This window comes from Pungitius pungitius, chromosome 19, assembly GCF_949316345.1.
Source record: "Pungitius pungitius chromosome 19, fPunPun2.1, whole genome shotgun sequence".
In the NCBI taxonomy this organism is placed as follows: Eukaryota; Metazoa; Chordata; class Actinopteri; order Perciformes; family Gasterosteidae; genus Pungitius; species Pungitius pungitius.
In genome coordinates this window covers 13,987,605-14,013,789 of record NC_084918.1, presented here as the reverse complement: position 1 = coordinate 14,013,789, position 26,185 = coordinate 13,987,605, and the positions used below count along the sequence as shown (strand labels likewise).

The 26,185-nt window shown below is 49.2% G+C and overlaps 1 protein-coding gene across 3 annotated transcripts in view; it reads left to right on the top strand.

The window, feature by feature from the left end:
- Nucleotides 1–22,116, top strand: part of LOC119198716 (matrix metalloproteinase-16-like) — a 45,876-nt gene extending 23,760 nt beyond the window's left edge. For all 3 annotated transcript variants that reach the window (XM_037456169.2, XM_037456168.2, XM_037456167.2), the window contains 6 exons: nt 5,547–5,708; nt 8,542–8,759; nt 15,022–15,160; nt 17,857–18,007; nt 18,534–18,649; nt 21,562–22,116. In XM_037456169.2, the coding sequence (XP_037312066.2) occupies nt 5,547–5,708; nt 8,542–8,759; nt 15,022–15,160; nt 17,857–18,007; nt 18,534–18,649; nt 21,562–21,896 (1,121 nt within the window). In that variant the 3' untranslated portion in view covers nt 21,897–22,116. The remainder of the gene's footprint in view (nt 1–5,546; nt 5,709–8,541; nt 8,760–15,021; nt 15,161–17,856; nt 18,008–18,533; nt 18,650–21,561) is intronic.
- Nucleotides 22,117–26,185: the final 4,069 nt, after the last annotated feature.

Here is a 26,185-nt window from a genome sequence, read left to right as displayed (position 1 = left end):
GTCTTGAGCCTTATCGCTTTGCTCGCCTCTGTTTTTCCCCTTCTATTTATCATCCTGCCTCCCCCCCCCCCCTCCTCTGCCTCCCCCCACCACACACGCACTTCCTACAGTTCTCAATCCAAACACCCTTTCCCCACAGTTTACCTTTTTTAACATCTGTATTTATCCACTCAGTGTCTCCCACTCATCTCCCACACTCTTTCTCTCGCTTCTCTCCTGCCTCCCACTGGCGTTACCTCTCAGTCTCTCTCGCTCTCTCTCCCGTCTCCCTGCCACGCACTGAACGTCCAGCGGATTAATTGGCCGGCCATGTACAAACCTCCTCGGCCTTGTTTGTGGGCCCCCCCCCCGGGCAAACGGCGCCTGTTACATAAGCAACCAAAACAAAGTGACGGCTCTGACCTCAGACGTCCCCAAGAGGACAAGAAGGCCACGATTGAGCGATGGAGCAGGACAGAGATGGAAAAAGACGGACAGGACGTTCCTTCATGTGTGACCAAAGCTTTTGTTGCATCAGCTCTCATTTTTACTGTAAATTAACATGCAAAAAGTCCTTCTTCAGTTTCTTGCTTTTTTTTGTACAAAAATGTGCTTCCAATTTGCACATTTAATGAGCTTTTATTGCTTTTGGTTTTATTGGAACTTGTTTATTATTCCTTTGCTGTGCAACTATTTATTGCGCTAGTTCTGTTTTTATTTCCCCCCCCCCCCCCGGTGGGACCGATGAAATGATCATCTTATTTAATCTCATTTTCCTCTTCGATTTCGATGAATCTAAATGTTTTTGCTATCGTGTGAAACAGTTATACGCCTTTTTGCATTCAATCTCAGTATTTACTGCATGGCACCGCGGCACGAGCGGCACACATGTCAGACGAGCGGGGCGCAGCCTCTCTGCGTGCATCGCGCTCTACGGGGGCCGTCCAGTCGGATACGATATGTGGCACGCCCGGGGGGGGGGGGGGTCCACGTCACACGCTCAATCAGACACGCCGGCACCAGGAGTACAATAGGTAGTATTTTATTGGAGGCAAATGAGGGAGGTTTAGCCACACTTCACCGTTCCCTCCCTTCGTTAGGTCCACGTGTCATTCGCCAATCGGGTCCTCGTCCAAAAGGGGGGGGGGGGGGGGGTCGTTCATCAATCGGGTCCTCGTCCAAAGGGGGTCAATACACGGGGGGGGTTAGTCAGCCGGTCCAAGTCACAACAATTACCTCAGTTTTCCGTTCGTTTGTTCGCTGTCACCACACCTCTCTCTGCTCTGTCCTACTCCCAACGAACCCCTTCACTCTCCCTGCTTCCTTTATATCTCAGTTCCTCCTGCCCTGATTGCCGGCAGCCTCTCCTCGTTAGGCGGGGGAGGTCCATAGCAGGCTCGGGGGTGGAACCACCGGGCCGCAACATACCTCCCTTCTACCACCACTCCCCTCAGTCTGCTACACACCCCCCTCTTCAGCTCCGACCGGGAGGGAGGGGCGGTCCAGCTCCCTAGAGCATCCCGCCGGGAGAGGGCGTCTGCATTGCCATGAGCCGTCCCCGACCTATGGGTGACAGAAAAAGCAAAGGGCTGTAATGATAGAAACCAGCGCGTGACCCTAGCATTATTGTCCTTGTTCCTTGACATCCAAACCAGTGGGGCGTGGTCCGTTATGAGGGTGAAATGTCGTCCTAGCAGGTAGTACTTCAGCTCCTCTAGGGCCCACTTGATCGCAAGACATTCTTTTTCAACTGTGGAGTACTTCTGTTCTCTCAGCAACAATTTCCGGCTAATGTATAGGATCGGATGTTCCTCACCTTCTTGCAGCTGTGACAAGACTGCCCCAACCCCGGTTTCAGATGCGTCTGTCTGTACCACCAACGGTTTGGAGAAGTCTGGGGTCACCAGTACAGGTCCTGAACACAGCGCTCCCTTCAGGTCCTGGAAGGCTTTCTCCGTCTCCTCGGTCCACCTCACCTGGTTGGGCTGGCGGTTCTTGGTCAGGTCTGTCAGTGGGCCTGCTAGGGCCGCAAAGTTTGGGATGAATCTCCGATAGTAGCTTGTCAATCCTACAAATGTGCGTACCTGTTTTTTTCTACTGGGCCGGGGCCACTCCCGGATCGCCTCTACCTTCTTCACTTGGGGTTTCACGCAGCCCCTCCCAATCGTGTATCCGAGGTATTCAGCCTCATGCAGCCCGAGTCGACACTTTGCGGGGTTTGCCGTTAAACCTGCCTCCCGTAAGGCCTGTATGACGGTGCTCACCTGGTGCAGATGGTCCTGCCACTTACTCCCATGGATGACGATGTCGTCTATGTACGCCGCCGCATACGCTTGATGGGGACGTAGAACTCTGTCCATCAACCTCTGGAAGGTTGCCGGGGCTCCATGTAGTCCGAAGGGCAGCTTTTTGTAGTGAAACAATCCGTCCGGGGTTGCAAACGCCGTTTTCTCCCGTGCCTCAAGGGCCAGAGGCACCTGCCAATAGCCCTTTGTGAGGTCCAGCGTACTGATAAAACAGGCTGTTCCCAGTCTCTCAATTAGTTCGTCGATACGGGGCATGGGGTAGGCGTCGAATTTAGAAATTTCATTAACTTTCCTAAAATCGTTACAAAACCGAGTCGTGCCATCTGGTTTCGGCACCAACACTATCGGGCTACACCACTCGCTGTTGGACTCCTCTATAACGTCTGCTTCTAGCATCCTTCTTACTTCGGATCTGACCGCCTCTCTTCTCGCTTCTGGTATGCGGTACGGTCTCAACTTCACCTTTCTCCCGGGTTCAGTGACTATGTGATGCTCGATGAGATCCGTGCGCCCTGGTTCCTCCGAGAACACGTCCCGGCTCTGGTTGACCAACTCCCCTAGATCTTGCCTCTGTGCTGGACTCAGGTGTTCTCCCATGGGTACTGCTGCGGGCTTGGCCTCTGCCGTGGCCTTCCTTTGGGCAAAAGAACAGAGGACATCACGGGCATTCCATTTCTTCAGCAAGTTCACGTGGTATATCTTAGTTGGTTGTCTACGCCCCGGCTGCCGGACTTTATAGTTTACCTCCCCCATCCGCTCCAGCACTTCATAGGGCCCGTTCCACCTGGCCAAAAACTTACATTCCGACGTGGGGACCAGTACCAGCACTTTGTCTCCGGGCTTGAAGTCCCGTGGTTGAGCTCCCCTGTTGTACACCCGAGCTTGGGCCTCCTGGGCCTCCCGCATATGTTCCCGTACCAGGGGCCACAGAGTCGCCATCCGGTCTCTCATCTCTTCCACGTGCTCCACGACGGTGCGATGGGGTGATGGCTGCTGTTCCCAAGCCTCCTTCGCCACGTCCAGCAGTCCCCTGGGTCGTCTTCCATACAGGAGCTCGAAGGGAGAGAACCCGGTGGATGCTTGTGGTACCTCCCGGATTGAGAACATCAGATACGGAAGCAGCTGGTCCCAATTCTTCCCATCCGCCTCCATCGCCTTCTTGAGCATCTGCTTCAGTGTCCGGTTGAATCTCTCCACCAGCCCGTCGGGCCCCCAGCTCTGTCGGCCTGTGCGGCTGTCAACCGGCCGAGTTCGGCTCGCAGGAGCGTGGTCTGGTGACGTTGCTCCTCCAGCAGCTCTTGGTGCCTCGCCTGCTGGGCGAGGTTTGACTCCACCAGTTGCTTCACCAATGCTTCCATGGTACTCTGTCACGGCAATTTACAGAGTTTAGATCGCTGCCCGCATTCTCCACCATATGTGGCACGCCCGGGGGGGGGGGGGTCCACGTCACGCGCTCAATCAGACACGCCGGCACCAGGAGTACAATAGGTAGTATTTTATTGGAGGCAAATGAGGGAGGTTTAGCCACACTTCACCGTTCCCTCCCTTCGTCAGGTCCACGTGTCGTTCGCCAATCGGGTCCTCGTCCAAAAGGGGGGGGGGGGGGGGTCGTTCATCAATCGGGTCCTCGTCCAAAAGGGGTCAATACACGGGGGGGGTTAGTCAGCCGGTCCAAGTCACAACAATTACCTCAGTTTTCCATTCGTTTGTTCGCGGTCAACACACCTCTCTCTGCTCTGTCCTACTCCCAACGAACCCCTTCACTCTCCCTGCTTCCTCTATATCTTATATCTTTATACCTCCCTTCTACCACCACTCCCCTCAGTCTGCTACAGATATATATATATATATATATATATATATTGCACTAGCGCCTGTAGCACAATGAGCTTTGACTAAAACGGCGCCAGGCTCCCCTGCTCACAGCAAACTCCAGTTTCCTCCACAAGTGACTCCTTTTCCACGGGGCCCTTTGTCCCCTCTCTCCGTTTGCCTCTCATCGCCGGGCACAACATTGCACGCTTGCGTAGTCCGGGACTCTTGTTCATCCACTTTCACGGGCCGCGTGTTTCGTGGGGGGAGAATGCGGGTGAGGTGCAGAGCATTTTCATCGCAGCCTTGGATATTAATTCAGGGCGTCTGAGGCTTTTTAAGACGCAGTCGCGCATCCTCCGCAAGGTTCCAATGGGACCATCCCACTGCGGCGGCCTAGACTATTCGTCCCTGAGCGCTGTGGAGGAGAGCGATCTGAAGCCCCGTCTGGATCTTCTGATGCGTTATTCATGTGACAGATACGCAGCAGATAAGTGCCTCACTTTAGTAGGGTACGCGGTGAATAAGCAATGCTCTTTCTCATTCCCGTCGAGTTGCCCGGTGTGATAAGAAAACGAAAAGGAGAGAAGGGTAAAAGCTGAGAGAGAGAGAGAGAGAGAGCGTCGGGCGGGCGACCTCTAAACGGAGATCAGGTCAAATTTCCCCGGAAAAAGCTTTGAATGTGTGGTTTTTAATCCTAGTTTATCGCGGTTTGCTATGACATCAGAGTCACGAGAGGGTGGAGGCGGGTCTCCTTTGAAGTAAATGAATTTCGAAGCGTTGCATCTCTCTTTGGAATCACACAATTAGCGTCACACAGACGCTGCAGATGCTACGATGAACGTAATCGTTACTCTCCCAACAATGAGCTTCTTCTTGGGCGTCGGAGAGGAGGAGTGGGTTTCATTGTTGTTTGGGTCGCCGGTGACGCAAGTTGAAGAATTTGAGTGGGACGTGGAGGGTTGGGGGGCGGCGGATGGTGGGGGGGGGGGGCTGCTTTAAATCCCAAATAACCAAAAAGCTAATACAGCTGGGATTGGGTTGGGGCGCGGCTGTCAGCCACGGAGGGCTTCTGAGTCAAAAGGTCAACCCAGTGTAGTCATCGGCTTACCACAGCTAAAGACTAATTACAGAGTGTAGGGTTCTCTGTGCTGTGCGAGGGATACACTCTGTGTGTGTGTGTGTGTACTGGCCTGTGTAATATGTCCCATCAGTGGCCATGGCTCGCTACGTAATCCACTCATGATGTTCATAAGTAGTGGATTATCTACCCCCGTACACACACGTGCTGACAGATGTGCGTGCGCATATTGTTGCGGGGGCTGTGCGTGCACTTCTCTGGTCGTCCAACCGCTGCAGAACTATGGCTTCACGTCGGAGGAAAAACACGCAGGTACAGAACCAACGTGGTGTTAAACAAAGACGGCTCTCTTCTGTGCCCTCTTCTAGGCAACGATTTGTTCCTGGTGGCGGTCCACGAGCTCGGCCACGCGCTGGGCCTGGAACACTCCAACGACCCGACGGCCATCATGGCGCCTTTCTACCAGTACATGGACACGGACAACTTCAAGCTGCCCATGGACGACCTGCTGGGCATCCAGAAGATCTACGGTAAGGCCTGCTAAGCTTCCCCTCAGATGCACAGAGCCAGTACCAGGCTGATTTAAGGATTATTTTGCCATAAATCAACAACGCAAAGATGATTTCCCCAACGACTGTTCCTGTCATTCCGGCCCGGTCACAGCACGAGGCCGGTTGCATGTCCCACACCAAGCACAGATCTGACATTTGGATCTAGATATGAGACCTCCGTGGCCGAGTGCTCCATCGTCAGAGCACCTACACGTGGGGGGGGGGGGGGGGGGGGCGTATTAGGAGTGTGAGATTGAATTTGACGGTAATAGATTGATGTAAGCATCTGTGTAGTCTTCATTTTTACGCTCCCCGAGTTGAATTAGTGGTACATGGGGTGTTACCCAAGACCTCGCTCCACACAGGTGCTCTTCTTACGTGGTTTGTTGCTTTATTTCCTGCGCGTCGTCGTCTTCACCTCAGCTTGACATCCGAGTTCAAAAGCAACTTGGTGGGAAGTGACAGTATTGTCTCGTACAGCTGTCGCGAGTCTGTAAACCAGTCACACTTTGCTGACATGACTCCGTTCTGTCACATGAATGGCTGCACACACACACACACACGCACCAAAGAACCTGCCATCTGCTTACATGGTCAGGGCTCGTCCCCCTGGGAGTGACAGACCTGGGCAAGCGATCAAATCTCTCTTCATCCCTGCTCGCGGTTAACTCCGCCCCCCCCCCCCACCCGCCTCTCCCTCGCCCCCCCTCCCCCCGCCGCACCGAGGGTTGAAGGGCAGGGCGAGCGACGGCGGCTCCTATCTCAGTCTCACTTTCTTTTTCCGGGAGCCGCTGGCCATCTTTTTTCCTTCCTGGTGGCAGCCGCGTTGCAGAGGTCAAACAGGGACAATGAGATACTATTCCTATAGTAAAGTGTTGTAGTGTAAATGGGGGGAGGGTTACATTTACGATTTTGATTCAACAGGCAGGATCACACGGTGAATTGTGGGTTCTGACAGGTTAGGCTGAGCTTGATGCGGAGGATCGATTCCCTCACACTTTTGGACATGTAGCTGAACTCCTTCTGATTCTTGCCTCAGCACGAAGGTCATTGTCGGAATAAAAAGAACGCCTGGTTATTCCTCATATTCTCTATTAATACGTATCATGACTCGGTCGGACCCTCAGCCCGGCCTCCGGGCGATCACATGGCCTATCTCAAGTTACCCCGATTGGACCGTATGTTAATAAAAACCAGGGCGCCCTGAAAACAGACGAGTGCTTGGGCTTCCATTCATTCAGCTTGTGCGTGTCAACCAATCAGACGGCTTGTCTTCAGTTCTTTGCCCATTTGCTCCGGCGAAACGCTCAGTTCCTCCTCTTTTCTCTCGCTGACTTTAAAATCTCTTGTCAGGCCTCCTGGATGTTTACAGTTGCGTTGGAGGTCGTTATTTATACATGGCACCGTTACCTGTTGATACTTCGCTGGTTTGCTTGTGTTTCATTCTGCCGTGGTGTGCTCCCAGCCGTGTGTCGGCCCGATCGACACACGGCTGGGAGCATCCGGGTCCTTCGCAGTGACACGGCGCGTTACTCGGGGTGTCGTCACATGTTCAATTTTTCATACACCCAACCCACTCGCTTGGCCTCCGTCCGCCTCGCTCCGTATTTTTTTTTGTTTCCCCGCCCTCTTCCTCTCATGTAAATCATAGATGTGAAGCAACGCCCGGGCCCTCCACTTGGGAGGAACTTTTATTTTTATCTCGGCAGTATAGTTTGAAAGCGTATGCGTCTTATTTCTGTTTTATTCATCTTAACATATCATATTATGCTTCGGTGAGCTGAATCCCCGAAACTTGGCAGTGTGAAACTCCACCCACGGGTGACTTCATGTTGTTTTTTCCATCTCCTCCTCTACCTCCCATGTGTTCTTTCTATTCTGTCTTCGACTCCCCCTTGCCACATTTCGTCTTCATATCTTATCCTTTCCTTTTGGCTTTGTGGTTTTAGCTGCAGGTGAAAAAAAAAATGGAACTTTGCTAGAATACTTGGCTCTCCTGCAGGCTCAGATCGATGGGTGGAGGTCAATGGCACAAGAATAAGTGGTTCACCCTTCGTTTGTGAGCATGATGCAAAAACACCACCACTAGTCAGCTGGTCAATTCATTGTTGCTACACTGCCTAGGCTACCAAAATAACATGTGTGTTATATGTATATATATATATACTAGTCTTCTGTCAAGCAGATGCTCATCCTTAAGCACACTTTAACTTCCGGATTAGGTTGTTAGTCTTCTCTTGCTTATGAGATGAGTCTAAACTTTCACTTGAAGGTCAGCGGAATTAGCAGCATCCCTAATTAGCAGAGCCAGAAATCAATGCATGTGCAATCTTAAATGTCTGCTTCAACCAATATTCCCTCGCTTCATTTGACCGCATGCTTATAAAGACGAACACCACCCTCTAGTCTGTGAGTTCATTGTGAAGCTAGAGGCCGCTGCTGGTTAGCCTAGCTTAGCACAGACAGCCAGGGAAGCCAGGCTTTGTCCTACCGAGGTCACGCTGTAGCTGCGTCTTTGGTGTAGGGACATGAGAGTCTCATCTAACTTATCTAAATGCATCACTTGTCCTTTTCAAGAGATGTGTTAGGATTGTATTGCAGTTCTTGAGGACAGTTTAAAACCGGTGATTCACAATCTGCGTACCTTGTGTTTAAATGATGTTGTGGTTCTAGAAGGCGTGGTCCAGATTAAACCGCCTAACCCCAAAGGTCTCGTCAAAGAAAAGGCTGGATGTTTTTAAGTGACGGCTCTGTGCAGGTGGCAGTTACACGAATGGGAACAAGTGAGCTCTTTTCCTCCGACTCCCCGCAGGGCCTCCCGATAAGCTCCCCCAGCCCACCAAGCCTCTGCCGACGGCGGCCCCTCCCCGCTCCCATCCTCCATCCGACCCCCGTAAGCCCGACAGGCAGACGCGACCTCCGAGGCTTCCCCCGGGAGACAGGCCGTCGCACCCCAACGCCAAACCCAACATCTGCGACGGAGGCTACAACACCCTCGCCATACTGAGGAGGGAGATGTTCGTCTTCAAGGTCAGTCACGAGCATGTGCACATTTTGAGTCATCTTTAACCCCCCCCCCCCCCCCCCGGAGAGGTTTTACACCCAAACTTGGATCTGTTGGTCTTTACAGGCCCGAGAACCCCTGAGAAGTCTTGTTGCAAGGGTAGTTTCATATTCCCTAAATAAAGGTGTATGCCTAAGGTCTGCTAAGATTTCTGGCTGCAAGATACTGAGTCCTCATCCTTTGAATCAGACCAATGGGAGCATCTCTGCTAATCTGCTTCATCTCCATACATGCATTGTGTGCATGAGGTGGCAATGGATGGCTTGGATTTGATATAAATAGTGTTTTATTTTTATGTTTTTTCACATGCTGTTTAAAAGGTTTAAACTGTGGATATGGCTTATAGAAATATGGTGGATTCTCCTTAATTATCTTGAAAACTAGTGCTTGTGTATTCCAGTGCGTGATCAAAGCAGCGATTATGTCTAAAAGTAGCTCTCGCTACTTCGGTGCCAGTTGAGCAGGAGTGAGGCAGAAAAATCGGCTTTCTCCCAACAAACTCAGCCCGGTTGGGATTGCTGTATCGCAGAAAAGGTTCACGTGTCCCTTAATGCATCTTTATCCTCCGTCCAAGCCTGTGAACGCTCGACCTTGGCAACACGTGCCAAAGAACAGAGAAAAACCTTGGGGCAACACAAAGATGTCCTGTGTCCTTCGCATAAAGGGGAAAGAGTGCTTCTGAGGCTTTGAGAGTGTGACTGTATTTTTCTCAGGGTATAAATAGATGGAATTCAATGGCTGAACAGGAGGCTCGTGGAGCGAGGGGAGAAAGCCCTTCCTCCTTCTTTCTCACAGCGTGTACTTTAAACTCCATCTTGGAACCAGAGCTGCTACCTGTGACGCGTTTTTAACTCAAATCAGACCTGTCTGTTTGGTTTGGTTTTGAGGAAAAAACTATTGTATCTTGCAATAGTTTGCAGAGGATTGGCCGTTCGATCCCAGGCCCTGCTGACCCGTGTGTCCTTGGGCAAGGCACTTCACCCCAACAGTGCTGCTGTAGCTGTGACTACAGGGTGTGAATGTCAGTTACCGATGAGCAGGTGGCACCGTGTACCGTAGCTCCTGTCATCCGTGTAGGGATGTGTGTGAATGATGACATGAAGTGTTACAGCGCTCCGATTGGTCGGAAAACTAGAAAAGCGCCAAAGTCCCATTTTATTTTTTGTAATCCATGACATTTCCTCAAATGTTGCTTTCCTGATGCTGGCGAGGTGCATCAGACAGGCGTCTCTGCACTGCTTCTGCGTCTGTGCATTTGTGGCACTTTTAATGCAAGTCTTAAACTTTTGAAGCTCCAAGTATAATGAGTTATAGGCCCTGATCATCTTCATGCTTAAAAGTATGATTTGACTTTACATTTTCTTCAGTTTTTGTATTTTTTTGTATTGAATTTTTAAAGTATCCTTTAGTGTGATGAAAGGCTGTGATTTGCACCTACACACTTGTGCAATTAAAACATCTTCTGGTGTAAAAATCTTCCTACAAGCTACAACTGGAGCCTAATTCCCAGTGAGAACTGTCTCCGGCCTTAGTCTTGTGTGCCAAATGAGTCTCCTTGGAGGCCGATCCACGGGGGCCACTCATGTGAATTGGTGTTCAGCACAAACAGCAAGGCATCGTTTAAACTGTGCTTATTGCAGTCAGCTTTCCAATTAATACTGTAAATGAAAATGCACACAATACTGTGTATCTTCAGTATTTGCATTTGGATGGGGTGCCAAAAAAAAACCCCTCCCTGTGCTGTAATCCAAGTTTCAAATGGGATTTTAGAAGTGTATTATTATACAAATGCAAGCCGGGGAGTGGACATCGTCGCTGATACGTCGCTGTTGGTTCACACTCTTTCAGAGGTTTCGCTGAGTGGAGGGAAGGAAGGAAGGAAGGAAGGAAGGGATGATTTGTTACGGGACACAAGCGAGTGCAGACGTAAATCCACAGTGTTCACATCGCCGGGACCACCAGCGATATCATGACTCATTTATGATCTACTCCTCTTTTTTTTGGCCTAATCCACGTTTCAGCCGGCGAGTCGACGTGACGATGAAATCCATCTCGGGCCATGGACCCTCTCTGTTAAGCGCTGTTTTCACGGGAGGAGCAGGTGGTCCTAATATTTCTTGGTTCTCCGTGTGCTGCCAGCTGAGGTATCACGTTAATGCCTTCAAGCCTCCTGGTGGAGGAAGCTGCCCAACTGTAAAATGCTTCATCTGGATTCCTAATTGGAGATGTGTGCTTTACTCCAGAGCTTGATATATTGCCTCTAAAGAAAGCAAAGATTTATGTATGAGACTTAAAAGCGTTTTAAAACGATGGCTGACAGGAAAGGAAATGATTTACAACTTGTACATACGTCTGGTTTCGTTCTTATTTGACTTTTTTTGTTGATTCACACGATGGATTGTCTTCTTGGTTACTTTGTGTGCGTCCGTTTGGCTTCCCTCACCGTCCCCACCTGATTGTTTTGGAGGAGCAAAGTCAAGCCGACGCCAAGTCATTACAGCAGAGATCCCAGCAGCCTCTCGGCTCCCGAGGTCCACAGGTGGCCCGGCAATGGGAAATTGAAGGGGGGGGGGGGGTTTAAAAAGGAGACTTTACCAGAGATTATCTGGTGGAATACACGGAAAGCACTGAGGCGGAAGCTGCCCCATTACTCTGACCCAGATTGATTCATCATGTGCTTTTGTTGGCTCTCACTGACGAAAAAGGATGACTTGTTTTTAGACTTTTAGACCTGCATTGTCAGTATTTTAGCACAACTCCAAATGGGTTCATGAGTGATCTCTGCAGAATATTTCCGTCCTAAATGTTTGGGTGTCATTATTCCCGTTTAGCTTGTTTTTGTTCCTTTGAAACTCTGCACACTCCACAGAGTTGCAAATGACCTCCAAAATAGTTTAAAAGTCTGCTTCTGCAATATGTGGGATGCCAGGCAGTGTTTCCTGTTCATACAGCCCTTTTGTTAGATAAATAGTTAGTTCTGATATTGAAATGCACGGGGACCTTTGGTGACAACCCGCAGGGCTGAGAGCAGGCGTCACCCTCCCCCCCTGCAGGGACAGAGGTTATTGTTTCATAAAAATATTGAAATGATCCACTTTCAGAATCACAATGTAGTGCGGCTCATCAAGCTGCTAGAAAAAAAAACTGTTCCATATGCAAATATATGCAGTCATGAAGGCAAATGTATTCTGTATTACAGCAGAAGTTTGTTTTTGTCGGGTTAAACAATAAGCAGTGGAGCAAATGACTCATTTAGTAACTTCTACTAAGTTGGCAGACACATTAAGTCGCTGATTCTATTAAAAGATCTCCTGACCTTTAGCCCTTAAGTCAAGCCCCACTTCCTACACTTCCCATGATGCAACCCAAATGTGTCTTTAATTGCACACCCTGCCTCCTAAATGCCCACTTCTTCCAAACGCACCTGCATCCTTCCTGTTTTAAAAAAGTGACCTAAATGCAGCGACCCTCATGACATCATCAGTGCGGTTTTCTCAAACTTAGGAAGGCTGCCTTTAGAGCAATGGAAGACATTATTTAACTAATCATTTTAATGCCTTAGACGGGTGTGTGTAAAATCGGTTTTGGGGTTCTTTGACCTCCCTGATTATGTTGCACATCCCCACGCAGGAGGCTGAAGAAGCGAGCCTTTGTACTTCTTTGGTAAAGTAACCAAAGAACAAGAACATCAAGGGTCTACATTGCCTGAGCGGAACACAAGGAGCAACGCGTATACAGTTCCCTGATTTATCCGAGGCCGTATAATCCACAAAGGCGGGGTCAGGAGTCACGCTTGTTGAGGCGCTGGCTTTACGGCCGGTCGTTTTTCTCTCCGCCGGAGGAGTGACGGAGGATCCGGTGTTCCACGCGTAAGCCCGGGCGACATGACACCGCTACCTTTTTTATGACTGCAGGCTCGCCTACGCGCAAACCCTCAGACCACATGGCGTCCCAGCGGAGGCGGAGGATCACTCGCACGTGTGTGTTTTTGTTTCTCGGGGTCTTTGCCCCCTTTTGTGATGGCGTAACTGTAACGCAGCGCTGGCCATCGTTGCAATTGTGCCGGCCTTCAGTCAGCCGGGTGATGGGGAAAGCGCCGCCGTCCTCACAGCGACGGTCACTGTGGACGGATTTAGAGCAGGGGATTCTGGGACGCCGCAGGGTGCCTTGCGGTTTCGGGATCGGCCGACGTCGGGCGCGAAGCTTTGATCCCGACATCCTTTAATGAGGACGCGGCGGCCAAGTGGGCAGCGAGCCCTCCGCTCGGCTCAGTTACCCCCCCCCCCCTCCTCCTCCCCGTCCCTGTAATCGGGAGGAACGAGACTACGGCGGGGTGTCCGTAGAAGATGTGAAAGGCTTTCTAACATTCTTTGAAGTCGACGTTCACGACTTTAAACAAAGGCAGCTCTATTGTAGATTATTAAACTGCTTCACTGCCTCCATCGTTGACATTTAATGCATCTTTCCACATGTGTAAATAAACTCTGACGCTGCAGAGTAAGATGGAATGGAAGTGTATAAACATATGCTGGTACTGCCTTTCAAGCGTTCCGGTTCTGTTAATGCGCTTTGGAGACGATACGACAGCAGCTCTCCTGCAGCTGTTTTCCTCGGCGAAGGGCGAGTTTCAGAGAGACATCCTGACGGACACCACGTTGTCAGGCCTCAACCCGAATCCTCGAAACCCTCTGAATTACTTACGCCCGCATCCTGTCCTCCGTCACGTGAACCGAGTGAGAGATCCATAACACCCTCCTGACTCACTCACACGCACGCACAGATGTCTGTGAGTTTTTGAGGTTTTTTGAGGTCTTTATGAAGGACACGTAACAATGATTTCAAACCATCTTCATTGTGTCCAACTGTCACCATGGTTCTGTTCTGCGTCAGAAGCACAATATATCCGTGCTCTAGTTTGTTGTTCCTTTTTTGCATTTAAGAACATGTTGTCCCCATACATGTGTGTATAGAGATTACTTTATTTTCATATTTTAAGTGAATAAAGCTTCACACATTTAGTTGTGTTTAGCTGAGAAAATACTTTCATAACATTAAAGTAACAATGTAAGAGTTGTTGGGTAGGTCTTTGTGCCTGATTGTCTCTTCCGCTCAAAGTCTATATTGATTAATCATCAGTTCTTAGCAGAATTGATCTGCAATGGAGGGCGTATTGTAATCGCCCTTCTGGCTCTGCCCGAAACCAGAGAACATGAACGATTTGAGACAAAACATTTCCAACATCTGCTCCGATTAAACTTGATTCTCCTAGATGTAGCCGGCTGAAATCTTCTACAATCAAATCGCCCACGCTTTATTTTCAGAGGGTGAGGAAAAACCATTTTCTCTTTTATAAAGTCAGGTTTCAAATGGGTCTGATTCCACAGTTTGATCTGTTTTCAATTACCGGGGCCGGGTCCCCGTTACAGAGGAAAGCGCTGAACAATGTAAATGTGCGGTGGGGAGCGGAGGGAGGCAGAGGGTATGGAGCAAGCAAGGGGGAGGAAGAGAAGCACAAATTGGAAAGAGGGACAAGTGGAAATGAAAAGAAAGAGGAAGAGCCCAGGGAGTGAGAAGACTCGGATCAGAGCAGCGAGTATTTGATAAATGGGCTGTTTATTTAGCTTTCACTGCGAATGAGGCCGAGGCGTGATGATGTGTTGGCCCCCGTTTCGAGGGGACGCAATCAGCCGCTCACTGCCAAAGGGCGGGACGTCTCGCGGCGTCCTAATGGCTTTCGCAGCTGGGTCTCCCCCCCCCCCCCCCCCCGGGGCCCCCTCTGTCATCAAGTTTCATCCAACATCAAAAAGACACACCTTCCACTCGGCCGCGCTCACATCTCCCCGACTCCCCCTCCCGTAGGAAATCAGAGAGTCTTGGCCCCTCTCATAAAGCTCCCGGCTATCACTTTGCCCCCCCCCCATCCCCCCTCCTCCCCTCCTCGGAGCATGCTCTTCTTCCCAGCATGCTATTGGAGGTGTGCGTGCAGAGCAACCCGAGAAGGTCGATCTTGAAGCCGTCACGGGCCATCAGAGCGGCGGCTCCAGTCGGCCATCACTGGCTCTGTTGAAAGCACGGAGGAGGGGGAGGTGGGGGGGGTTTTGGGGGGGTGGAGTGTGTGTGTGTGTGTGTGGGCGAGGGGGGGGTCTACCTGCGACTGTGTTACCGTATGCATGAGTGGTTACACACTGGTCATTGATCCCCGCACGTTGTCCCGGCGTCCTCTTGCAGGACCACTGGTTTTGGCGGGTGAGGGACAACTCGGTGATGCCGGGGTACCCCATGCTCATCAGCGTCTTCTGGAGAGGCCTTCCGCCCAAGATAGACGCCGTCTACGAGAACAGCGATGGCAAGTTCGTCTTCTTCAAAGGTAAGCCGCCCTGTTTTACCATCAGAGGCACGTCTTTGGGTCATTTTGACCCAGCGGTTTTGAAGCCCAGTTTAAATAAGGTGTCTGTTTTGCATGAATGTGTTCTCTCTCTGTCCTGGTGTCTTTTCCTATAAGCTGCATACGTGTGTCTAAAGGATGGCTTTAATGTGTTTCTGTATTCAGGAACTGTTTTCTTTTTCTAATCTCTAATTACCGCCTTATGTTATCACGCTCACTCAAAGATCGTATCTGTGCGTAGGAGTTTAAACGCAAATCTGTGGAAGATTGAGGCAATGCTTTGCCCACTTGGGTGGAAAATCCGCTGTAATCCACCAGTTTGGGCTTTTCAGTTAGACTGGGGGTGTAAGTCCTACTGTAGCTAAACATTATTAGTATGCAAAAATGATGAAAATCACTTTGCCTTCGTGTGCACAAGAGCACAACACTTTATTTTTACCCCACATTAAAATCTAGACTTAAACTAGCCCCAAAATATAGATTCAGAGCTAATTATGTCTAAAGCCCAAAAGCCAGAGAAAAGAACCAGCAAACGAGGCGGGCGGCTTCTGGCTTCACCTTGCTCCTCTTCCAGACTGCGCTACGGATTTATTCTTCATTTGTACGTTCACAGCTGATTTCCCAGTGGGCCTTCACGCTGTCGCTCCCTATTTGGAATGAAACGTCCCGGGAGGGAGTCGGTCAGAACATTAAATGTGGCGTACCATGTGTTCCTCATTTTGACTCCATGTTTGCCTTTCCCCGATCTCATGAGGGCGCCGGGACCTGCGCCTCAAAGGGTTCACTGTCCGCTTCATTAGTCAGACTGAATTTCTTCAGACAGGTTTTGAAGAACAACAATTCAAATATATGAAGGATAAAAAGGCCTAAATGACTACACGGTTGCATTGTAAATGAGCTATTATTATGATAATTGAATATAACCTTGACAGCAGCTTGTTGATGTGCTTTTTCATTCAATTAAGAGCTTGAATGGGCCGCTACATCATTTGACCTCCGCAGGTCAGTGGTGCTTCCTCTTTGTAGTACTTAGTTTAGTTTAACTGGTGCTGAATACAGGATTGATTCCAAGAAGTCATTTTTCCCAACAAATGAACCCTAAGCAGGCGTTTCTACGTGAACCTGCCGTTTCTTTACGCTGAAGTCCAGAAGTCTGGGCTTAATTAACCTCCCGGTTTCCATAGTGGTGACGGTCAGAATCAACATGACAGAGTTTCACACATGTTGCTTTCATTTGATACACTTTGTATTCTATAGTATGCGTGGCTCGCATACAAGGGATTCTTTTTTTCTGTTTCTGTGAATCAAGTTGAATTTTTTAAAAAGAATGGGACAGTCTATTCATTTGTGTGTGTGTGTGTGTGTGTGTGTGTGTGCGCGTGCATGTAAGTATTTGTGTGTCAGGGCCAGAGGAAGTGTGACCCAGAATGAGTGGAGCGCTGTAAGAGAACGGGGTGAAATGACAGGAATTTCCTCTCCCTGGAAGAGGCCACTACAGGTCTCTCCTTCCCTCTTAACATGCAGCCGAGCTGCCGCTCCCTTTCTTTAAATCTCCCTTCCTCACCTCAGCCGTGCAGTGGGAACGCTTCTCGGAGCCCAAATGTCAGCTGTGCAGCCTTCATGGAGCAGGAGAGCGGGTCGAGGGATCACGTCTGCGTTATTTCACACCCGCTTCCTGTATTTGTTGGAGAGAATCGCCCAGGTCATCTTGAGGCTGACCTTTTCAAAAAGTCCCTTAGTCTTCAAGTTTATGGACCGTGACAGGAAATATTTAACCTTTTGAAAAAGGTCTGCTCCACAAATGCAAACATGTAGACGCCATAGCTTCCTTTATGTTTTCTCTGCTTGGTTTCCATCTTTATTCCAATAAGTGGCTTCTACCGAGAAAAGACCCGTGCATTTCAGTCACATTACTTAAAAAGAGTTAGAAGATATGATCATCTGCATAGTATTTGTGATGAATGTTGTTGAACCCGAGTGTCATTTCTGATTGATCTAATTTCCTGAAAGGGGATTGGTACAAATGTGACATGTTTTGGCAAAGAATGATGGGCATAAATATGTTATATCCCCAGTTTTTCCCTCTCTCTCCAACTTGCAAATCATTGCTCTCCCCCCCCACCCCCCCTCCCTCCCACACCCACTTCCTCCGTTTACACCCCGCTCCTCTGTGCCAGTGACGGAGAAAAGCACTTCCTGGGGTCACGCTGTGTCAAAGACGTGCAATTTAGCCCAATGACTCTGTGGGAGTAAGGTTTAGAGAGTAAGAGGCTCAGAACAGAAATCATATTAAATATTTCATCCATTTATTTTTTTTGTCCTTCCCAAAAAAATATCCTTTGGTCTTGGAAACTTCGCTTTCACAAAGGGGCTTAAAGTAACTCTTTAGGTGCCTTTTTCCCCCCACGAGCCGTTTCTTTTTCCCATCCCGACTGGCTTCCCAAAGAGCCTCGGGGCAAGGGCAAGGAGAATCTGTCACCAAGTGCGTGTCCTACTTTAAATTAGAGGAACGTCAACATCAAACACAGTAATACGAGACAACAGGTTATCGCCCGCCATTTGTTACAAGGCTCGTATGTGCCCTTGTAAATGTGCCCTTCTCGGCTGCTGCCCCTGCAGGGTGTTACTCTCCCTCCTAATTTGTTGTCCCCCCCCCCCCCCACTTTCTCCATGTGCAGGGAAGCAGTTCTGGGTGTTTAAGGACACCGTGTTGCAGGCTGGGTACCCCAAGGACATCGCCCAGTTCGGCCACGGCATGCCGGCCCAGAGCATCGAGACCGCCGTGTGGTGGGAGGATGTGGCCAAGACCTACTTCTTTAAAGGGGACAGGTGGGACGATGAGGGGCTTCACGAATTCTGATACAGCGCATGGCAGCTGTTGGTTTCTACAAACTGCCACTCTAGTGGAGATCTTCGCTCGCTTTGTGTTTGGCTGATTGCAGTGGAGGTCTAGTGTGTGTCGTAGCAGCATGTGATTGACACGTTTATATTGTGGGACTTGCAGGAGATGGATTAAAAAACAAACGGTTCTAGAGGAGAGACGCATTGCTAGGGATAGCCGATGTCGGGGCGGTACGGACACAGCTGGAAAGGTTATTATCCAAAACACTATATTCATGGCTTACACAAAATGTAACCGCTGTTCTGAACATTAAAGATTCCAGATCTATGTTGTTTTTTTTGGATAAAAATGTAGTTTTTAGGTCAAGCCAGATTTGACATCCAACATAAAAGAATGAGCCGATGCCCAGGTGCTGGTTTAAGGCCGATCGCCCCATTAATCTCAGGTGTGTTCTCGGGTTTATTAAGATACGAGCCATAACAGCATCGCCTGTCCTCCTTTGTCCCTGCTCAGGTACTGGCGTTACAATGAGGAAATGAGGACCATGGACCCCGGATATCCCAAGCCCGTCACAGTGTGGAGAGGCGTGCCTGATTCGCCACAGGGGGCCTTCGTCGACAAAGCCAACGGTACGAGTTGTCCTGCCCGATGTTCTCACTTGGCAATAACAGCGCTCGGCGCGTGCCAGCCGCCATTGATTTCGGGCTGGCCGCGGGCCGGGCGTAACCCAGGGTTACATCGATTGAAAGTCGCCCCACTTATTACCATACATGTGGTGTCAGGGGAAGGCAAGCGGGTGGAGGGGACACAAGGAGAGGTCCCTTTTTGAATCAGTCCACCGTCAGACTGTGGAACCGTCCGTCCGTCTCCTGCCCAGCGCGCCGCAAGACCCAGTTGGAGCGGGATTGTGGAAAGCAAGAAAAAGGACAAGGCCACCGCTGGGCTCTCATTCCGGTTTAAGCCAGTTGGCCCTCACTGTAGTGGGAGGGGGGGGGGGGGGGGGGATTATAGCTTCCAAAGAGCCGGTCTGATGGCGTGAAGACACTTAGCAGCTTCTCCCATTGGCCGTGTAATACCAGGTGGGATTGGGCCTGGCACGGCCCGGGATGGAAAAAGCAGGCCAGGTGGTGGCGAACGGCTCCCACCATCTGCTCCTCGGGGCCGCTGCCAGATCTGCGTCTGCCGGCGGAGAACAGGTGGAGCGGGCACCAATCGGAGCGTGGAGGGTGGATGGGTATCCGCACGCACTCCCCCTGCGGCCGACTCCTCGCAGAGGGTGACGCGGCGCCCTCGTGACACTGACCCGTGTGACCCGGCCTCAGGGAGGCGGCCCCCTGATGGGGATGATAGCGTGGGTGGGGCCACGCGTTTCAGAGGTGGGGGCCCCGGGGCGACGTTGACCTGGCCATAACCCCCCCCCCCCCCCCCCAGGCTCAGGGTGCCTCACCCCTCTCTCTCTCTGTCTCTTAGTGACCACCCTCCTGTGTGTTTGTCCCATCCATCTGTTGCTTTATCTGAATGATTCCGTCGGCCATTAAATGACTTGGTTTAGTTGCATTTGGGTTTAGTGCAGGAGAAAAGTGGAGCAGAGGCTGCTGCAAAGGAAAAATCCCATTACAGCTTTTCACAATACTCAGCTGGACTCTAAATGAGAATTTGGTGGAGAAAGTGTGTGTGTGTGTGTGTGCGTGCAGAGGGGCTCGTGCTGCTCAGACTGTACATGGTCTGTTTTTGAGGGCCAAGCTGGGATCCTCCATGAGAGGAAGCCGAGTCACATGTCACTGAAGAAATGATTGGATGGCGTTCTGATTAAGCACAGACACAGAAGGGACAAACCGCTTCCTTCTGCTCATCTTCATGCTGAGATAATTGTTTGGACACCAAGTCAGTAGGCGGTTGTGTTCTGTGATCTCCTACTACTCACAGATTTATTGTAAGATGTCCGTTGTGTAAGCACACAATCTGCCGGGCAACAATAAACAGTTTGAATACAAGTGGGTATTCTGCTGTGGACTTTGCTTCAAACCGGTATTATTTTTTCCTTTCCTTCTAAGGTGAATCCTTGGAAAGCTTTTCTTCTCCTACCAGGCGCTTGAAAAAGCCCTGACTCTAACGATAGGGTCATTAGGTGTCAGCTTTTGGTTTCATTTTCGTCCTCATTGACACCCAAAAATACATCCTCTCAAATCCTCATCCAAATGTCTGCTCCGGGGGGGGGGAATGCAAACGGGAATTGTTCATACTTCCGGATGAAATTATGGCAAATTACAACAAACCAAGACTGCAATTGGTTGCCTTTGTGGAATGACAAAAAGCGACGGGGTCCACACGAGGGGAGTCTTTGTGTTACACTACAAGTGGCTCCCATGTTGCCTTCATTTTACCTTGAATAAGATCTGAGTCCTTTCACTGGTTTAGATGTGCCGTCTGTGCCCCCACCACCCTTCAAAAGTCATTTCACTACTTGTTATGCTTTTTGTCAAACTTGATATTGTCACATTTTTTCATTGCTGTTTGCTGTTATGCGTCTGAAACAAATGTCACTATTTTCATTGCTCGCTACTCAAATCCAAATGGAAATGAGTTTTTTTTCTCTCTAGGGTAGGGCATCAAAAGTGAACTCTGTAAGTAGACTTATGAATTGTGACAAAGCGAGAATTGCCCCCCACGACCCCGTAAGAATCAAATGTCACTCTTGCGATTTGAAAAGCTCCACAGCAGATGACATTTATTGTGCTGTTGGGTGATATTAGCTTAGGGGTTGGGCTCCTGGTTGGTGTGTGTTTACTCTTTTATGACCAGATATAATGAGTCCCGAGGGACAGTCTGAGACTGTAGAGGCGAATCGGAGACAGTGGCTCCATTGATTGTCCTGGCAGGTTATTGGCACGCTGGTTCACTTCAATCCGTTATTTGGTTTTCAGAGGAGAAGAAAAGGAGTTTTAATTAGAAAGAAAACGCTCTCCCTGTATTGACAGTGAGCGCCGAACTCGCTGTGCAAGACAATCAGGATATGTTGTCAGGTGGAAATGAATAAACTGAACAAACCAAAATGGCACAAACGCTAAGATTACATCACATTTAGTCGAGTATTGTTCTCCAGGACAACTAGTACTACTGGTTCTTTTGTTTAAGTTTTAATACAACTCTAGTCCTTTTGTATTCACTAGATTCATGTGATAGCTGTAGGTCGAAGTTACTCTACACGTGGGGTTTAATACAGTAGAATTTACCTGTAATAGAGCTTTATTAAACTGACTAAACTACTTTTGTTGAGTAACAAACTGGATTCTTTTCTCACCATTTTTATATTCTGAGACACGTGAAACTGGCGACCTTTCCATCACTTGGAGGTCAGATCAATTGTTTTATGTTATTTAACTTTTTTTTAAATAGTGAGCGATGGCTTGTCGAACCCCCCTGAAAGTCTTGTCCCCCTGCCGTCTCCTGGCAGCGGTGATTGAGAAGTGTTCTATATGACGACGTACTCACAGGGTTCCTGTTTTGTCTCTGTGCCCCCCTTGCCCCCCCCCACCCCCAGGTTTCACCTACTTCTACAAGGGCAAGGAGTACTGGAAGTTCAACAACCAGTTCCTGCGCGTGGAGCCGGGCTACCCGCGCTCCATCCTCAAGGACTTCATGGGCTGCGACCTGACGCCCGTGGACCCGGCCCGGCCGCCCGCCGCCGCCGACGGCTCGGACGTGGTGATCGAGCTGGACAACGAGGCGAACGCGGTGAAGGCCGTGGCCATCGTCATCCCCTGCGTGCTGGCGCTGTGCCTGCTGGTGCTGGTCTACACCGTGGTGCAGTTCAAGAGGAAGGGCACGCCGCGCCACATACTGTACTGCAAGCGCTCCATGCAGGAATGGGTCTGAAGGCTGGGGTGGGGAGGGGGGGGGGGGGCGGCGTGAGACAGTGGGCAAACGGGGCGAGAGCCCCCCCCCTCGCTTTCACGAGGCCACGGCTCCTCCTTCGTTTAGACCCGCAGAACCAACCTGACAGCGAGGCGGCCCCTCACACAGAAGGCGACCCCAGGACCTGAAGTGGACTCCGCTTACCCTGCGGCCTTTTTAACTAACAGGGGGAGCAGAGGGGGGGCGTTTGTGGGGGGGGGGGGGGGGGATCTTCGCCTGATACATGACAGTCAGTCCCGGGAGGAAACAGGAGGATCGGTATCACTTTGTATCTCGGAAACTTGACTTCCTCTCCCCCCTTTGCTCTTTTAATTCTTCGCCAGACTGCTCTTAATCCGAGGGAGGACCAACACGGAGGGACACACACACACACACTACACAGGGCACTGCATTGTCATCCATCATATCAGGTTGTTGATGAAACACCAGTTTTCTATTTTCTGATCTCGGTGCCCCCCCCCCATTGCTTCAAAAGATGAACCTTCTCAGATAAAGTTAATCACATTACCAATCTTCAATCCCTTTTCTGTAGTTCTTCCTTTTTAAATTTGAATTCTTTAATTGTAAACTTTTCAGTAAGGAGGTCCTCACCGTTCCCTTTAACGCGCTCCTGAGGAAGAGACCAAATGAAACCAAATAGAATCAATTTCTCTCCAAAGAGGATTACATTTCTGTACGTTTTTCTTTTCCGTTTTGTTGTTTCGGTTTGTCCTTTGTTCCCCTCTCTGGATCCTTGCAGTGAATAAGAGTCAGGAATCTCTGACTGTTGTGGCAGTCTATTTAAATCACAGGGGCCAAATTATTCTGCAATATTTTAACTCGCCTTAATTATAGATTATACTACTTGTGCTTGGTTTTGCTGTTTTATTTTAATTTGTTTTATATATCGCTTTTGTTTTCTTTTGTTTGGTATTTCATGGTTTTTATTACATTACCCAGAGGTCTCAGCACTGGCTTGCTGAGTCGTTCTGGACAGACTATACAGTAGGGTCAGCCTGTAATGAGAGTACTGTATTGTATCATAAAAAGATGTAGGAAGGTTCTGGAGTAAAGCCACTATTTTTGTGTGTTAAGATATTTGTTACTGTTGCTTTTCTCCTTTCCATACAACAGAAATCAGGCTAATTCCGAGCTTGAGAGTGCGTCATTGGATTAGCTGATGCTGTTTTATGCCCTCATTTAGAAGAAGTGTGCATCCAGAAGGCTTTCTGCGTATGGTTGTGTGTGGATGAACCGACCATTTCTTTAAAAGGATCCTGTTGACTGCCTTGTTTGGGAGAGCTCGCAGTTCCCAGAATGCTCTTGTCTCCCGACTGAGGACCCACCAAGTGACGCACCAAGTCAACATCAGTGCCTGTTTCAACGTGCATGCAAGCATTTACTGTACATCCACCCGGTTCTGCTCATCGTGGCTCTGGAGCCCCTCCAAAGCTCAGGAGGGCGTTTTCTCTTAACAATACTGTTTGCATTTATTTTTGTACATTGAGTGAAGCCTAACCTCCTCCGCCCCACCCCCATCCCTACCTCCAGGTACAATTGAATACAAAAAAAAAAAAACTTTCAAAAGATTTCAGTGGTACATTACGGACCCCTTAGGGAGATCCGATGGGTTGCTGGCAAATGAAAACGGCTTCGAGTAAAGGAGCCAGAACACAGCGAGCAGGCCTTTGAATGTGCGTCTGTTTTCATGATCACATATTGTTTTTTTTTTTTTCTTTCCTGTTTTCTGGTCAAAACAAATTGGACATCTCACAATGACTTCTTTGTGTAAGACTTTGGGACAACGGGGAAACGTGTCCTGACAGAATGAATAAATTGATCAATACATGATTAAGATCGGCCTCCGACTTTTCTGCTCACATCTGGACTTGTCGAGTGTGTGTGTTCAGTGCTGGTGTGTGATTACTGTACATAAATGATTTGTATTGAAGATCAATGAGGCCACGAAATAATTTGAAAAATGATTAATAATTAATAATAATAATTGTATGGCTTATACATCAAGGCTGTACTGAGGTACTTTAAGCTAATTGCTAACATCAGCATGCTAACAATCTCGCAACAACGATGCTGACGTACCGATGTTTCCATGTTCACCATCTAGTTAAGCATGCTAACACGCACATATTTGTAGTTTGAAACTAAATACAATATGGACAAATACATATTGTACTCTAGAGTTGGGTATCGAGAATCGAGGATCGATTGGAATCGGGACTAGCTTTGCGATTTAGCCGGTATCGTTCAAAAGTTTAAAATTCGATTCCTAGTTTCGATTCTCAGTCCGCCGGCGCCGACCGGAAATAGAAACCGCTGAACACCAACGAAGAAGCGTCCACCGGAAGTGTTAGCATAACAGAGCGATCGAACATGGATAGCGAGCGGAGCTGTCCTGTCTGTTAAAATGAGCAGTGAGGCTGGCGCTGCAAAGAGAAAAAAGATTGTGCTGGCACTCCCCGCGTCGACCGCTAGCACCCCCCCTCCGACCGCTAGCACCGCCCCCACCCCGTCAGCGAAAGTCTCCCTGATTTGGGGTTGGGAGAGTTGGCAACCCCCCCTGTGTGCCCCGTGTTTGACGCGCTGCGCCGCCCGTCCTCCGCTGCCTCTTCCCCTGGCTCCAAGGGCCCATCAGTGGGAGCAAGGTAACGTTTAAGTACCTGCAGTATCATACACTCATGTGGAAATGTGTTTTTGTGAGGTTTCAAAAATAAAGCTCTCTTGAGGAAAGTGTACCCTTGTTAAAATATATTAATAATTTATAATGTTTATACAATATTGAAGTTCATAGTTTGATATTTATATTGTAGTTGAAAACAGCCCTGTTAGAAATTCATAGTAAAGTTAATAAAGAGTAAAAAGTTCATAGAATTAACATTGATGGAGAAGGTCAGACTATTTCCTTCAGAAAGACCCGTGGTTAGCCAGCTCATTTAAAATATCTTAAACTTAAAGAATCGGAATCGAGAATCGCTGGGAACCGGAATCGAAACCCGGAATCGGAATCGTTCAAATTCAAACGATACCCAACCCTAGTTACCCGATCAGCTGTTCGCCGCAGGAAGGCCAACTTATTGATGGGATTCCTACCGACCAAAAATGAGAAGGCTAATGGGATTTCATTTGAATTTTAAGCGACTTCAAAACCAGGGATGTGCAGGCGGATGGGGGGCGGGGGGCACAGGGATAGTAGCTCAAACTCCTCTCAACTCCAGGAACAAACCCAGCAAGCGGCAGGAAAGGAAAACACAAACGCAGCCTGTGATTCCGAGATTACTGTGTGTTGATCTGGGCCGGAGAGCTCTAGCAGTCCAGTGGCGTGCTGCTATATTTTTAGGTGCCACGATAGAAATCGCTGCTTTAGATGTACGATCCCAGCGGTGCGGCGTTGGCGTTTATTGCAGATTGAATGTGAAACCGGAGCCGTCTACGGCCTGCTACTGTTTGTTCTGGCTTTGTTAGACATACTGTTACTTACAACAAAGAAGGTAAGGTCAAGCAAGTTTACTGTGTGTGTGTGTGTGTGTGTGTGGTGAAATTACACTATTTGGGAACACACTTCATCGGTTCTCATCACAGGACTGTTCAGTGGTGAAATTGCCTCTCTGCTTTTGGACAAAGGCATTATATGCCCAGCTATGTTTAGATCGGTGCCTTTTCCTTAGCCTCTTACTCATTGTCTATTCCCTCTCCATCCCTGCAAATGCAGAGTGTGCGCGCGCGCGCGTGTGTGTGTGTAGATCGACGCACAAGTTCTGTAGTCGGAGACGCAAGTAGTTTAGTGATAACAAAATAATCAGGCTTTCTTTTCCTTCTCTACGTCTACATGTGTGCTATGAGCAAAGTGCAGTGTGGGTGTTTAAGAAGGAACCCGTTTATCTACAAAGCCCATATTGCTTTGCAAGCAAGGCTCTGTGTGTGTGTGTGTGTGTGTGTGTTAAGGGGTATTTGCAAGTATGTCATGTATTTTTGTCAGACTCCTCCTCCTCCCCTTCCTCTTGCAGCCATCGGCTCAAAACTTGAGCGATTACAACGGCAACCGAAGTACTACATTTTCATTTCACCCGGGTCCTTATGGTGCGCTGCTTAATGGCCCCTTTTAAGGACCATACATCCCAGTGCCGGTCATTAGCAGAGCAGAGTCAAGCAGCTGAAGGCAGATTTCTGAAGGTCGGCACGAGTCAAGCTGTTGCTTTGGCCTGGATGGAACAAGTTTTATAAACCTATAAAAAGTCACACAGAGTAATATGTTA